Raw genomic sequence first — 15597 nt, 5'->3', positions numbered from 1 at the left:
CCGTAAAATGGCGGGTATTTTAGTCAAACATGTTTTTCGGGATCTGCTAGAGTTTGCTCTAAGCTCATTTTTTCAAGGACGTCCACCCTGGCACAGTTAGTTTTTTTTTAGGAAGGCACAACTAGTTTTTTCTAGGCAGATATCCTCTCCTGCTGGAGTTGGGCCTCCAGCTCCAGGTACGTGGATCGGACGGCCTGGAACGTATTGTCAGTAAGACTCCCCAGCGGTACACCGTCAGGGACTCAGGGGCAGGATTCTTTACCACCTCTTCAAGCAAGAAGGCAGCGCGATTTGACGCCCGTAGACTCGCCTCCTTCCTTCCCTCTGTCCACAGCCGAGGCATAGGACTAGGCGATTCCAACCGGCGGTGGCGAGATGAAGCTCACCGTGATGACCGCCGACGAGCAGTTTCTCAACCTCGACGTCGACCCCGACGAATCCGTAAGCCTCCGTCCCGCCCCCCTCGGTCCCTCCTGTACTTCTCCCCCATCTCGATCTCGACGGGCAATAAAGGCTGCTTCTTTGGGCCAAAATTCGGGTGGCGAGCTCGCGAGAAGGCCGAGGAATTCCGGCGAGAAAGCGGGAACCTCGCAGCGACCCGCAATTCACTCCCCTCGGCGTATTGGTGCCTCGTGCTTAGGCGTAGAGTTCGATCGGATCTTTAGCTGCGACAGCTGCGGTATCTTGGTTTGGCTAGAATCGTGCGAGTCTTCTGCTCGTGGAGCTAAAACTGAGCTGTGATTGCGATCCATGGACGCGAAATCTGTGCGGCTTTTGGCTGAATTGTGCGCCCTGCGTGTTTTGCAGGTGGAGAATTTGAAGGCGCTTCTTGAGGTGGAGGTGAGCCGGCGCCAGCGGAATCTTTCTTCAGGTTTCTCTTCCAGGTTTTGCCTTGGCTGGTTTGACCTCACATTGTTTGGTTTTGGGTGTCTTTGCGTGGCTAGACTCAAGTGCCGTTGCAGCAGCAGCTGCTTCATTTCAATGGCAAGGAGATGAACAATGCTGAGAAGCTCAGCGCCATCGGAGTCCATGATGGTGATCTTGTGATGATGGTTGCCTCCAATAATAGGTTTGGTTGTTGTTTTTCCGACATCTCTGGTTGTTCTCTAGGGAATTTCTTGAGGGGTTACATACTTACATTCCTGCTGTTCGTTATGCCTGATATGATGCTTCTGGTCTTACATGTGACGTCTTGTTTTCTTTTATTGGTACGTCGAGCTGGTTTTCTTTTTTGTAGCTGTCAGTTATGATTTTGGTACATCACAATCACAAATCAGAACTGCCATGATGTTGAAAAAGATGCACTACATATTTTAGCTTAACTAATCCTCGTGAATTTTAGTGCCACTGCAGTGACAATGCTTTCTACTAGTTAATTTCTTGGGTCAAAAATTTCAGGACATCTCAGGATATTATGAGGTTAAATCCTGATGGATCGGCAGTAAATCCTCAAGCTTTCCAACAACATATTCGTGGCGATTCACAACTTATGGCGCAACTCCTTCAGGTAAAGCTTTGTTGGTAGCTTCATTGATTTATCAATATTGGCTAGGTTACAACTCCCAGATGTTAGTTGCAGAAAATATGTCCATTATTTTTGTTTAAACTGATATCTTTTTAATTTGCAGAATGACCCTTCATTAGCTCAAGCCATCCTTGGAGATGACATCACTGAGTTGCAAAACATCTTGCGGTCACACCACCAACAAAGACTACAACTGAAACACAAACAGGAAGAAGAGCTTGTGAGTATCTCATCGGCTAATCGCTAGTTTTTATTTGGGCGTATTTATTTAAGTCTAAATTAAGCAATCCACTCAGATTTTCTTAAGTCTCAATCGATTCAGAAAACTGAAAAATGCAACTTGCACTTTTCTGCCCAGTTGCACCTTTTTGCACTTTTCTGAAACAAGAAGTGCAAGTTGCACTTTTCAGTAAACTGAAATTGCACTTTTCTGAATCGATAAGAAAATCTCAGTCGATTGAGACTTAGCAAAACTATTTCCCCCCTGATAGTTATTTTATGTTCTTAGTGACAAAGTTGAGAAATATGCTTCTTCTTGCATTAATTCCATAGCATTTGTATAAATATATTCCCATGCTGTTACATCTATATGCTGTAAAATTTCACATCTTGTAAGCTCTCATAGATAGATATATATTGGACCACTTCAGGAGATGGTAGTTCCATGTTCTTTTTCTTGCTGTGTTCTATTTTTGCAAACTTGCTGAATAATAATAGGTTAAGTCATTGATGATTATGATTTTTTTCAGGCCTTATTGTATGCCGATCCATTTGATGTCGAGGCTCAGAAGAAAATTGAAGCTGCAATTCGGCAGGTAGAAACTTTTTTCTGAGGATAACACCTGTTGACTGTTTAGGCTTCTCATATGTTACGAGGCGAATGTTAAATATCACAATCATCATTACATGACCAACCCAAGGATGGCTTATTTATTTTAGAGGGCAGTGCTTATTTCTTAAGCCGCTGTGGAGAAGCAGTCATAAGAAGGTTAATCAAACTAAATGTAAATGAATTTGGTTAACCAATTGTTGTCCTCATCTTTCATTCACTATGCTCCGCGATAGAGAAGATGAACCTTGGTCCGCAGCAAGGCAATTTGGTTAGGGTAAAGGTCCACTCACCCTCAACAATCTGCCGACAGGGCTCTTTCCTGACGTGGAAATAGAGGCTGAGGCTGAGAGAACATTTTTATTTATTTCATTGCTTGATCGAAGGTTTACATACACATTGGACCTTTATTATACTCGGGAGCATCTGACTTGATCCACAAGTTGGATCTCAGTTCAAACTCAAGTCTGAACCATAACTCTACATTCCTATTTCAGTTGGGCTCTTCCTTACTTTAACTACTCTTTCTAATAGACCCAACCATATCCAATAACTTGAGTTATTCCTTTTCTTAACCTTCCTATCTCTAACATAACCTACACAATGCCTATATGGATATGTTTGTCTCTTGATGTCTTGTGGACCCACAACAAAAACAAAAATGTATTTGTTTGCAACTTCATCAAGAGAAAAATTTAGCCAAACATGTTCTTATCTAAAAGCAGCTCAACCCAATGGGGTTATCAAAATCCACAACAATGCCAAACAAGCCTTAAGAATGCTTATCATAAACATAGGAATAGACATGGGACTGAATATAATGAAGAGTCAGAGTGATGCATAGTGCAAAAGGGGAATTTCATTTTTCATGCATGTAAGTATGTAACTTCTGCTAGCTTTCATGGTTGGATAATATTAAAATATTATTACTCCCTCCGTTCCTAAATATAAGTCTCTTTAGAGATTCCAATATGGACTACATATGGAGCAAAATAAGTGAATCTACACTCTAAAAAACGTCTATATACATCCGTATGTAGTCTGTATTGAAATCTCTATAAAGTTTTATATTTAGAAACAGAGGGAGTAGTTGTTACCATGTCATATGCTTTTTATGTAAAATGATGTGCACGCAAAAGCTTTGCTCTGTCTTACTGTGTTTTATACTCCTGTTCACCTCAGCAATCTTAGTTAAATACCTGACGTTCTGAGTACTTGTAATTTGTCATTCAGAAAGGCATTGATGAAAATTGGGAGGCTGCTATAGAGCATAATCCTGAAGCATTTGGTCGAGTGGTATGTTGACTCTTTAGTAAGTCAGTATGTTTCTATTTTACATGCTATTCTTATTTATTAACTGACCAGCATTCTATTTCAGGTTATGTTGTATGTGGATATGGAAGTCAACGGAGTACCTTTGAAGGTATTATGTTATTTCATATATCTATTTGTAGATAACGAGCATGGTGAACAGCTGAGCATTGCCTGTACTCAAAAGCCCAATCAATATTTTTAAATGATATTTTGAATATCAGAGACCTTGTATGGACTTTGCTATAACTCCTTTCATATATCATTGTTGATCGCATCAATCTTAGCTAAATAACTGCAACACAATATTTTATTACTACCAATTGTATTATCTACCCCAATAGTTTATTCTTGAAAGTTAAATCTTCCTTTCTATTACTGTGTTTGTGTACTAGCAGTCTACCAACTAAAGGATATGCAATAACTGGATACGGATTTATTCAGATGCTTGATTGCTTCCTGCTACTCGTTTTGTATACGCGATCTCTTAGCTTTTCTTTCATCTACAGGCCTTTGTTGACAGTGGAGCTCAGTCAACCATCATATCAAAAGACTGCGCTGAACGTTGTGGGTACGATTATAAATTAAAATGTTGTTATTGCAACTGTTTAGTCTTTCATATCTCATATGATCATTCTGCGTGTAGAAGTCATACATATTTAAGAGTTTATCTCATCATACAATGGAATTTTACTGTACACGTGAATGTAAATCATTCAGTGGGGACATTCGCTGAAATGCATTCCATGCCATATACAACTGATCACATAATCGAGTATCATTTGCAGGTTACTCAGGCTCCTTGATCAGCGTTACAGAGGGGTTGCTATTGGAGTTGGTCAATCGGAGATACTTGGAAGAATACATGTAGCAGCTATAAAGGTTTGATATTGTAAATTGCTGTACCAACGTCAAAATTTCCAGTCCTTTTGAGAATGACCCATTTTGTGCGCCATGACTTCGGACACACTGTAATGCTATTTGAGTCATTGAAAATTTGCAGTCTGACAAGCATTATTTAGCCTAGAGAGACATAGTAATAATATAATACCAAACTCATTACTCGGGTACAAAATTATGAATTTTGATTGTTCTACAATATGTTGTCTATGTTCCACAAAAAGGATACTCCTTAAGTTGAATCAGAGCCTTTAGTATTTTCTTCAAACCTAATGCCATAACTTTCATCATTATGAGAATTCATCAAGTAGTGACAGTAATTCACAATACGTTGCTATGTTTGGACAGATAGGCCATGCTTTCTATCCCTGTTCCTTCACAGTATTGGATGCTCCAAACATGGAATTCCTTTTCGGGCTTGATATGCTGCGGAAACATCAGGTAATTGCATGACCAAGTTTTGGAATAAGTCATCGCATCTAACTCACATCCCATAATGACACATTTTGTTATCCAACGCAGTGCATTATTGACCTAAAGGACAATGTCCTTAGAGTAGGAGGTGGTGAAGTGTCAGTTCCCTTCTTACATGGTTAGTAGCTTGCCTATTTCATGTTTTTTTCTCTAGTTTTAGTTCTTGATGATTGCATAATGAAATAGACTATTAAGTTCGATATTATTGTTAGTTTTTTCGCAATACTGAACATCCCTATATTTGTATTCTATATCATCTACTTCTACAATTTTGCAAGTCTCGGTTTTTCAATCCCTCTAATATGGTATCTTCAGAGAAAGACATCCCTTCACATATACGTGATGGAGAGAAATCGTCGAACCTAGCATCTTCTAGCCAAGGAGCAGCTGGAGTAAGCAAAATTTACTGCTTTGCATAAATCAGCCTTGGTTTTCCTGTAATCATATTAGAGACACAGGAGTAATCATCCGTATATCCTTATTTACTCTATATCATCCAGGAATCGTCAAAGGCACGTGAGAAGACTCCTGATGTGCCACCGGCATCCTCTCCTGCAGGTTAGTTTACTGGTGCTCGTGTAGTTCCTTGACTTAGAGAACTGTGATCTTCTGATAACTTTTAGCCTATCGAATTGCTGATTAATTGCGACCAACTTTGATTTCCTTTGTAGGAGCTCCAGCTGTAATTCCTCCACAGGTGTCAATTTTTTCTTCAAAATTGTGGTCTTCTATACATTTGTTTCTTTTGAGAGTCCATGAATTAGATTGATCTTGACCATTTTAAGAACCCTTGTCAGGGAGGAGATTTTGAAGCAAAAGTCATAAAGCTCGTGGAACTTGGATTTGACCGAGCATCTGTAATACAAGCACTCCAGTTGTGCAACGGCAACGAGGATCAGGCAGCTGGGTACTTGTTTGGTGGTTAGAGTATTTAGAGCAGACCTTCTGCTCAACATTTTCTTGATTTGAACATTTATACACACACTGATCAAGGAGATGTGGCATCCTCCATTTGAGGAACTAAAACTTTGTGTGTGGCAAATACAGGCTTGGTAGGGATGATTCGTATTCTGTCTTCAGTGAGAAAAAACGTTTTCTTTCTTTCATTATCAGATACAGAGATTGTAGACACTGAGTGCAAACACAATCGAAAAGATTGTTTTTGTACTCATTCTCATCCATTTCCTAAATTTTCAGTTATTGAGATCGAACAAAATCAATCTATTGCAAAGCAAGAATAACCCTACTTCCCTTTTAGCGCGTATGCCTAGTACTTTGTCCTGTGTTTGATAGTCTGCATTAGGTTCAACCAGGCCCTTGATATGCAGTTTTGGGCTGTTTGTTTGCACCCTGGGTTTGGCCGAGTAGGAACACTCGAATCTGCCTTTTCCACAGCCAAGTCTGAGCAATGCAACTTAGTCACGTGGGTGTCCGAGGAGCCATGCTCGAAATATTGTGTTTTTCCTAAAGCGCCGCCACCCTCTGCCCTCTCTCGTTGCTCACTTTCCCATCTATCAACATTTGACACACCAGCATCGTGGATCACCTCACCCGCATGCATTCGTCAATTGGCAGTAAGCCCTCTGTCCCGGACGGAATTGATTTATCATGGCCTCATTCGATTTACACATCACACACTAGGCATCTAATCTACCTCTCGGGCATCAATTTGGCACTTGATTTAGGCATACCCAATTAGGGATTTGAGCGATTCGAATGGGATTGAGTACAATTTTCATTTTGAGGGGGGGGGGGGGGGGGGGGGGTGTTAAATCAAGCTTACATCTAGTGACACCCATCCCAACAAGCACTACATCCTAGCCACAGCGAGCCTGTAGGCAGTTGGGGCCGCGGTAGCCTTTGTAATCGTCGACCTCCAAGATCGCTTGGCTTAGGCGCCCTAACCACCATCTTCACCGCTTCGAGATCGCCAACGTCTTGAGGCTTGACTGGTTCGCCATTGGCATTGTCCACCATCTCCTCCTTCCTTCGCAAGTGGTGCTAATTCGCGTGATGGACAACGGTTGTAGATCCGTCATGTGCGGTGCTGCGATCCCGACAACCACATGCTGAAACCATCAAGGCGAGGTGTTGGAACCGGCCAGGCATGATGCTGCTACCACGACCACATGCTTGAACCAGCAAGGCGCGAAGATGGAACCAACAACACATGGTGCTGGAACCACACCCCGTGATGCAGCGACCGTGCTCCGGCAACACTGCTATTAATGGTCGGGGTGCTGGGACAATCTACGATGACGACCATGGTGGGAGCTGGAACCGGCTACCATGGTAGCTACATCTAGGGAGTGGCGAAATTGCAACCACCCGCACGTGATGCTGGAACCGCTGTCCGACGGGTTAGAACTAGTGCAGGTGAATGTTGGAACCTTTGCTCAGAGATGCTAGAACAGGTGCCCGAAGAAGCTAGAACTGACACCTGGCGATGCTGGAAACCGACGCCCACTAGTGTTGCGATTGGCGGAGATGCTGGTACTACCTCCACAAGAAGCTGCAACCACATACGGGATGTTGTGATGTCGGTTCACGAAGAGGTGTGACGAGACGAGCTGGCCGTGTTGCGAGCCGACCGAGGGAGCGCGAACGCGAGATAAGTGGGGAAAAAGACGTAAGGAATAAGGCGACATAGGAGAAGAGATCGGTTGATTAAGGAGATATCGCATGGCAGACGACCTGCCAGGATTTGGGCCGATCAACCGACGCCTAACACGACCCTTCTTCTATAGAAATGCTGGTCAAGACTAGAAGAAAAACGGTGTATAAGAATAGACAACAAGCAACAAAAACAACACGAATGGACAAAATGAATCGCTTTTGCTCATCCCTGCTATTTTTCTATGTTAGCATCTATAATCAGATGTTTGGTGCGCGACGCCACAGTTGTATTGCTCCTATTTATAAATGCAGTACACACATATAAGGAACGTTATACAAGAGCAAACACCCTAGTTTCCAAATTTCGGCATAGGTCGGGGGATCGGCGTGCCCCAGCCCTTGCGTGCCGTAGATCCTCTTCCGGTTTCGATGCCGCTAGCTTTCTTTCAAAAGAGAAAGCACAATGCAAACACTGCGAAGAACTACCAACCACTTTATTCCCCTTCACTTGATTATTGTTCTATAGGCCTAAAGATCTAAATAACATATGCGTGTCTGTTTCTCTCTACAGTGGCTTCATTCCTAAGCTAATCAAACGCCAACTTGACCTCGATCGATATAATTTTACCCGGTCGCCCGTTCACGCCGCCGTCTTGACAACGATGGGGCTCTTCACGAACTGGACCCCGTTGCTCCATATGAGCGCGCCAAACGCGTAGTTCTTGGCCAGCTTGGCGTTCTTGGTCTCGAACTTGACCTCGAACGTCTTCTCCTCCCCCTTCTTCCCAAACTCCATCACGTCGGGGCTCACCGTCACGTGCACGCCAGCCGGCTGGCGCACCATCGCCTTGTACTTGCCCGGGGAGCCGACGTTCTTCACCGTGCGCTTCACCGTCGCGCCGGAGGCCGTGAGGTTGACGACGGTGATGGATGGGTAGTTGAGGTCCTCGATCTTGAGGGCCTTCTCGGGGCACTTGTACGGCTCGCCGTTGAACATGGACAGGACCGTGGCGTTGTACTTGAGCGCGCAGAGGAAGTCGAGGTAGTGGTCGGGGCCGAGGTCGTAGACGAGGCCCGGGTTCATGGAGCGGCTCGGCCACACGTGGCCGGCGCCATAGGCAAAGGGCCCCGCCGGCGCCAAGGACGCGTTGAGGATGGACTCGCCCTTGTTGTCCACGTCGATTGCCGTCGTCATCATTGCCGACTTGATCGTCGAGGGGCTCCAGTCTGGGTGGAGGGCCTTGAGGAGCCCCACGAGGCCGGAGACGTGCGGGCACGACATGGACGTCCCCGACATGGACGTGAAGGCAACGCGGCGTTCGTCAAAGGCAAGCTCCGTGGGGGCCATGGCGCGCGTAAACGCGGCAATCACGCTCACCCCAGGCGCCGTGATGTCGGGCTTGAGAATCTCCGGGTTGACGGGGTTGGGTCCCTGCGAGGAGAAAGCGGCCATGTACGGCGCTGGCTTCGTCTCCAGGGTCGTCTCCGGCTTCTCAACGTACCCCTCTGGAGACCTTTTCAAAAAACAGAAACAACGTCATGCATCCATCTAAATGTGCCAATTATTTAGAAGCAGTAATTAATATAGATTACGCCGTAGGCTTCATTCATGGTTTGGTTTGCTTACTTGGCGGATTTGAGGTAGTTGTATAGGGTGAGGCCGTCGCTGTGCCTGATGTGCGTGGCCGGGAGCAGGTGCGCGTCCGCGATAATCTCGTTGCCGGAGGCGGCGTCGTTGGCGAGAACCATGGCAGCGCCGCCGGCTTGGAGCACCGTCAGGCCCTTGGCCACACGCGCGCTCGTCCCACGCAGGCACACCACGATCTTCCCCTTCACCTTCGTCGGGTCCAGCGACCCCTGTAGGCAAATCTTGCTGCACTCGCACACACATTCATCATCGTTATCATCATATCATGTAAAGGTCGCACATTACTAGTATTTGGTCGTATAGAAGATTAACAATATAGAGACAATGATACACGTACGCGTCATCTACCGCTCTGCCGGGAGCTGCGGCTTCAGCGGAGTCGATCATGGGGTAAGACTCCTTGCTCTTGAGCGATGTCTCCGACATGCTCTGCCCCTGCATGCACCAAAACAATTTGATTAACTATCTTCCAGAAATGACAATAACAAGAACTGTGAGATAGCTAGGGAAGAAGCGGGCCTTGATCTTTGTGCCGTTGAAGACGACGTAAGACGGGAACTCGCGGTCCATGGTGCTAGCACCGACGGTGAAGAGCCACGGCGCAAGGTTGGAGATGGAGCTCGGCTTGGGGCCCGAGTTTCCGGCGGAGCAGACGACGGAGATGCCCCGGCGGACGGCGTGGAAAGACCCGATGGAAATGGCGTCGTCGAAGTAGTCGTAGGGCTCGCCGTCGTTGCCGAGGGAGACGGACAGGACGTGCACACCGTCGTGGATGGCAGCGTCGAAGGCGGCCAGGATGTCCGCCTCGAAGCACGAGCTGCCGTTCACGGGCTTGTAGCACACGCGGTATGCGGCCACGTGCGCCCGCGGGGAGCCGCCGGAGGCCGTGCCGTTGCCGAAGCCGAACACGCTGGCGCCGGGCACCGCCGAGCCGCCGGCCGTGGACAGCGTGTGCGTGCCGTGCCCCTCGTTGTCCCGCGGCGTGTTGAACTCAGGAGCCTTGGTGTCGAGCCCTTCCGAGCCGTACCCCTTGTTGAAGTAGCGCGCCCCGATCAGCTTCCTGCATGCATGCGCGCCAAAAGTTCAGACAGAACTAGTATTAAAAAATTGCTCCATACAGCTCGATGAATAAACTCTGATGGAGAATGTCCATGATCCTTTCGATCAATACATGCATCATTGAGCATATATTCAAAACTTGTTTCTAAAATTCTTCGTTATTTTTCTTTATGCTCATTTGTGCAGGGACAAAAGACAAGAGTATACAGTGAACCCTAAAGGCATGCAACTTTACCTGTTCTTTCTTCTCTCGCTATCTCTTACAGGTGGGACTGGGAGACACTATATACCACTCAGACTCAGTGCAGTGTCACTGTCGTCTGGGATTAAAGGAATTCTCAAGGATAGACATGATGCATGCAGTCAAAGCATGCATATATATACATCATTGCCACTTACTACCACTAGTAGATACCCTAGAGGCATCAGCTGGTGGTGGTCTTACTCTCCCACAGCTCATATCTGCATGGTGGTGGCCTCAACTATAGTGCTACACTAGACAAAAGTATATCAACTTTTTGGATCAAACATACGTGCACAGTATGCACTCCAAGTGTGGATCTGAAAAGGACACAAACATTGCTCTAAACGAACATAGTTATGTGACTAATTAGCATGAGAATGCATGCATGCATTAATTAAGGGCGTGGCTAGCTTAGAGTCAAGTAACATAACATGTAAAAAAAGGAAAACGACTAAAAAAATATGCATAGATCTCAATATAAGATATCACGAATATAGCATCGATTGAGGCATAAGAAATCTCAGTCGACTGAGATTTAGCTAGGCTGTTAATTAAATGTGTAACAACTAGAGTTAGTTAGTTCGATAGCTTACGCGTTGCAGTGGAAGTTATCGTCTTGGCCTTTCTCGCATGTTCCTTTCCAGTGCTTGGGGACTGGTCCCAGCCCATGATCCCGAAAGCTCTCCGATTCTGGCCACACACCTTCACATCCATAGAGCACAAGAGCACGTATATATCAGCAACACCATTGAAATACAAATCAATTTGAACGGCAGATTCCAATCCAAAGTAAAGACAACTATTTCAGTACAACGGTTAAATAAAAGGTCCTCAATTGGAGGCCTGTTTGGACCGCAGAAATTCCATGAAAAATCTGCTGGCTCGTTTTAACGTGGACAAGGAAATTTCTCCAGATGGACATTGATTGGTTTGGAGTATGTATGTTGGATTATGGTGCATCCTTTGGCTGCATCGGAATTGTAATGAGCATGTCGAGAAAGTAAGTACCCTGTAGGAATGTAGGGTAGGATAGCATCTAGCATGGTTGCATGTACAGATGGGAAGCCACTATGGAATCATTGGATGGTCCTATATACTCGATCTGTCAAAGACCAACTATAAAGATGAATCCATTAGTGAATGGGAAAAAGTCAACAGCACTCTGACTAGTCTTCTGACCTCCTCTATAGCACTATGACTAAAAACAAGTAGTACAATAGCAGGCTATAAGCCTGTTTACATGACACTTTTGCCAATGTGAAAGAGAAAGACATGCAAAAAAGTAAAAGATGTGGCTTTTATGCAAGAGCCCGCCTCTAGCGTGCTCCTAAATAAAAAGATTTAATGAGAGAAAAAGATGAGAAACTGAGAAAAAATTGTAATCTTATTGCCAACCTTATAGTCAACATTATTGTATGAGTAATTAGTAATGCTAACATGACATGCCCATACAACCAGCACCTGGCTATACTATTAACCATAGTCTAAACAGACGAAGGATGTGCAACTCTATATACCCCTCAATGGGCATCCCATAATAAGCTATGTTAGTTTGAAAAATGATCTTATATTATGAGACGGAGGGAGTACTTAAGAGCGTGATTCCAACTAGTACTTCTAAATTCTAATTGTCTCAATGGGCATGCTTTGAAATAATCAAAATTGTTGTTCAATCAACATATTTTAGCTTGATCCACTAGCATCCATCAGGTCTATGCATGTGAGTCCTTACCATGCAACAAACTTTTCGCTGTGGGTTTTAAATTTCATTACATTTAGCTGTGGCATGCACAAACTTTTCGTGCCGAGATTTCATTTTAGAATGTGCTCATATCTCGTACATAAATAAATCGCAAGGACTGAATTAGCATTTTAAATTATTATATATCTAATTTTGCGGTAACATGCGGGGTAATCCAATCTAAGGCAACTTTTGTACTGGTATATCTACTAAATTTTTTTTGGCACTTTACTGATTTTCTGGCTTCCTGCTATATATACTGTCCCAAATATCTGTGGTCAGATTAAGTCAACCAGATTGATTATGATTATATATAAATCCGATCATGCAAGTACCGGTGTCGATGTTGCCAATGACGACGCCCTCGCCGAACTTAGCCTTGCGCCAGGACGCTCCGCGCGGGACGCCTCCGGGCCCGGCGATGCCAAGAAACTGCCACGACCGCGTCGTGTGCAGCTGGTACCCCCTGTTCCGGAACACCGACACCACCTCCGGCAGCCCTGCAGATTAGATCACGACCGGAAAGCAGTCAGTTAATCGATCGGCGACACCATATTTCAGGAGCAAACGCCGTCGATCCACCACGGCGGTCATGCAGGCGGTAGAGAGAGACTACTCACGGGCGATCTGGGCGGCTTGCTCGGCGTCGAGGTTGGCGGCGAAGCCGTTGATGTGCTTGGTGTACGAGTAGAAGATGGCCTCCCGCGCCTTCTCCTTGCTGCATTGCGATGAGCGTAACAGAGAGAAAATCTACGTCAGCCAACCTCCATGCACGCATCTACACCTGATCATCGGTTCAAGAAACAGCGGCGGCCATGGCCTGCTTACTCTCCGAGGACGGTGGCGAGGAGGTCGTAGTGCGAGTCGGCGGCCTTCCCCTCGACCGCCGCCAGGTCGACGGCGGCGAGGTCGTGCAGCTGCGACGCGTGCGCGTGCTCGCCGAGGTACACGACGTAGGACTGCTTCTCGCCGGCGGCGGCGGCGGGGGCGGGCTGGACGAGGAGCAGCGCGCAGAGGACGAAGCAGGCGGCAGCGCCGAAGGAAGCCATGGGTCTCATGCTGTTGGCCCTCGCGCCCGCGATGGATGGTCCCCTCTCTCTCGCGCAATCGATCGATCTCTTCGGGGATTCTGGTAGAGGGAGGGAGTGTATTTATATACGCGAGGTGGTTGCGGGCGCGCGGCGGGTTTAGTCCACGAGACGGAGGACTATCGATCTGTGGCTGTGCTGCTGCATGCGCCGGCGTAAACGCCGCGGGGACAGTTTAAATCCTTGGATCTCATGGGGGTTAGTTATCGGCCGGCGAGGTTCGAATGTATCAACGCCTCCAGGGGATATATCTCGTGGGAGGTCCATTCTGAACGTATATTCCGTAAATTTGGCATCTGCTTGACCAAAACGAATTTTCTTTGCACATAATGTTGCAACATAGGAGAATTCCATGTGTTTATAAAACTCAAAAATCATTTAAGTGAAAAGGAATAGTACTCCCTCTGTTCTTAACTTTACTTTATAATAAGTCAGAGATACTTATTTTGGGAGGGGGATTGGATGATTTGCCTCACTTTACAACGAGTTGGATGATTTGCCCTGTGATTGTCTCAATGACAGTGGCCCCGGGCCCCATCCGGTAGCCTCTCAGAGGGGGCAAATGATCTTATGGAGAAGTAAAGTGGGGCAAAAGATTCAATTTCTCATTTTGGGATGAAGGAAGTAGTATACAATGACCTACTAGCAACATAAATGGTCCATCTTGATTAGTACTCCCGGCCTTTAATGAGTTCTAGTATGTAGCACCAACATAATTTATTTATTTTAGAAAAGAAGGATGTACTCCCGACCTCTGTATCTGAACGCCAACATAATTGAGTAAACAAGATTACATGAACATGAACATAGTGAACAAATTTTAACTTTATTCTATGAATTTTGATATACACTTATCTATTTTTCAATTCGGCAGCACTCAAATCTGTTTGCAAACAATCACATCTTCCTACATCATATATACGTTACTTGAGATAGCCTTTCGTCGGTCGCTCTCCTGGCGACTCGGGGGGCGAACCCTAGCGCCGCCACTCACCTACCCCATCCCCTCCCTCGTCTCGCCGCCGCCAGAGGCTCCGACCAGCGGAGCTCGGCTGGATCCGGGGACGACGGCTGTCGGTGTCAAAACCGGCGGATCTCGGGTAGGGGGTCCCGAACTATACATCTAAGGCGGATGGTAACAGGAGGCAGGGGACACGATGTTTACCCAGGTTCGGGCCCTCTTGATGGAGGTAATACCCTACGTCCTGCTTGATTGTTCGTGATGATATGAGTATTACAAGAGTTGATCTACCACGAGATCGTAGAGGCTAAACCCTAGAAGCTAACCTATGGTATGATTGTCTGTTGTCGTACGGACTAAACCCTCCGGTTTATATAGACATCGGAGGGGGCTAGGGTTACACAGGGTCGGTTACAAGGGAGGAGATCTACATATCCGTATTGCCTAGCTTGCCTTCCACGCCAAGGAGAGTCCCATCTGGACACGGGACAAAGTCTTCAATCTTGTATCTTCATAGTCCAACAGTCCGGCTGTCCAGAGACCCCCTAATCTAGGACTCCCTCAGTAGCCCCTGAACCAGGCTTCAATAACGATGAGTCCGGTGCGCAGTTTTGTCTTCGGCATTGCAAGGTGGGTTTGTTAAGGCATATCTCTCTCGATGTAGTTTTGGTGATTGATGACAACATATTTGTGGACTAACCTTGTGCTTTGAGCATTTCAGAGATTCATCCTTTGGCTTGAGACGATTTCTTTCCCCTCGGAGTGTTTTTCAAGACGGTGTAGCTCTTTCATTTCTTGTTGGTGGATTAGTTTCGTAGGAGTCACCGTACTATCAAGAGGGGGTCCACTTTGGTATGGCTAGGCTGGAATCATCACATACACTTTTGTTTCACACCCTTCGGGCCTTCCCGCGTCGTTGGAGGTCTTATTCCCTGCTGTTTGGGCAGTCTTTAGCCCCAGCGGTAGTACCGCGGTGCCCAGCGGTAGTACCGCTTGTGTGTCCTCAGCGGCAGTACCGCTGCGGTACCGGGCCACTACCGCCTCGACTCGAGGGGGGCACTTCTCTTGTCGGGTTGAGCGGCACTTGCAGCAGTAGTAGGTGCAGTAGTACCGCTCAAGAGCGGTAGTACCGCCCTGCCATCGCGGCAGTACCGAGCTCGGCCTATCCGGCAGTACCGCGCTGGGTCAGTCCCTCCTCTAT

General features: G+C 46.2%; 2 protein-coding genes across 2 annotated transcripts; one reads left to right on the top strand and one right to left on the bottom strand.

Annotated features, from left to right (window-relative positions):
* The first annotated feature begins 229 nt into the window (after positions 1 to 229).
* Positions 230 to 6145, top strand: DDI1 (ubiquitin family protein). Its single transcript, XM_048682586.2, has 16 exons — positions 230 to 441; positions 808 to 840; positions 945 to 1069; positions 1399 to 1507; positions 1629 to 1745; positions 2275 to 2340; positions 3588 to 3650; positions 3733 to 3777; positions 4175 to 4236; positions 4454 to 4547; positions 4914 to 5006; positions 5088 to 5157; positions 5355 to 5431; positions 5540 to 5597; positions 5711 to 5736; positions 5837 to 6145. Exons 1-16 carry the CDS (start codon positions 376 to 378, stop codon positions 5963 to 5965), a joined length of 1233 nt encoding a protein of 410 aa, XP_048538543.1. The 5' UTR covers positions 230 to 375; the 3' UTR covers positions 5966 to 6145.
* Positions 6146 to 8128: 1983 nt separating this feature from the next.
* LOC125517392 (subtilisin-like protease SBT5.3) lies at positions 8129 to 13580 on the bottom strand. The gene is made up of 8 exons (XM_048682585.2): positions 13176 to 13580; positions 12968 to 13065; positions 12683 to 12847; positions 11200 to 11308; positions 9823 to 10363; positions 9641 to 9738; positions 9283 to 9528; positions 8129 to 9169 (listed from the first exon to the last, which is right to left on the bottom strand). Exons 1-8 carry the CDS (start codon positions 13403 to 13405, stop codon positions 8296 to 8298), a joined length of 2361 nt encoding a protein of 786 aa, XP_048538542.1. The 5' UTR covers positions 13406 to 13580; the 3' UTR covers positions 8129 to 8295.
* Positions 13581 to 15597: the final 2017 nt, after the last annotated feature.

This window comes from Triticum urartu, chromosome 6A (assembly GCF_056163025.1).
Source record: "Triticum urartu cultivar PI428250 chromosome 6A, HENAU_Tu73, whole genome shotgun sequence".
Classification (NCBI taxonomy): domain Eukaryota; kingdom Viridiplantae; phylum Streptophyta; class Magnoliopsida; order Poales; family Poaceae; genus Triticum; species Triticum urartu.
This window is presented reverse-complemented; position numbering and strand designations above follow the sequence as displayed.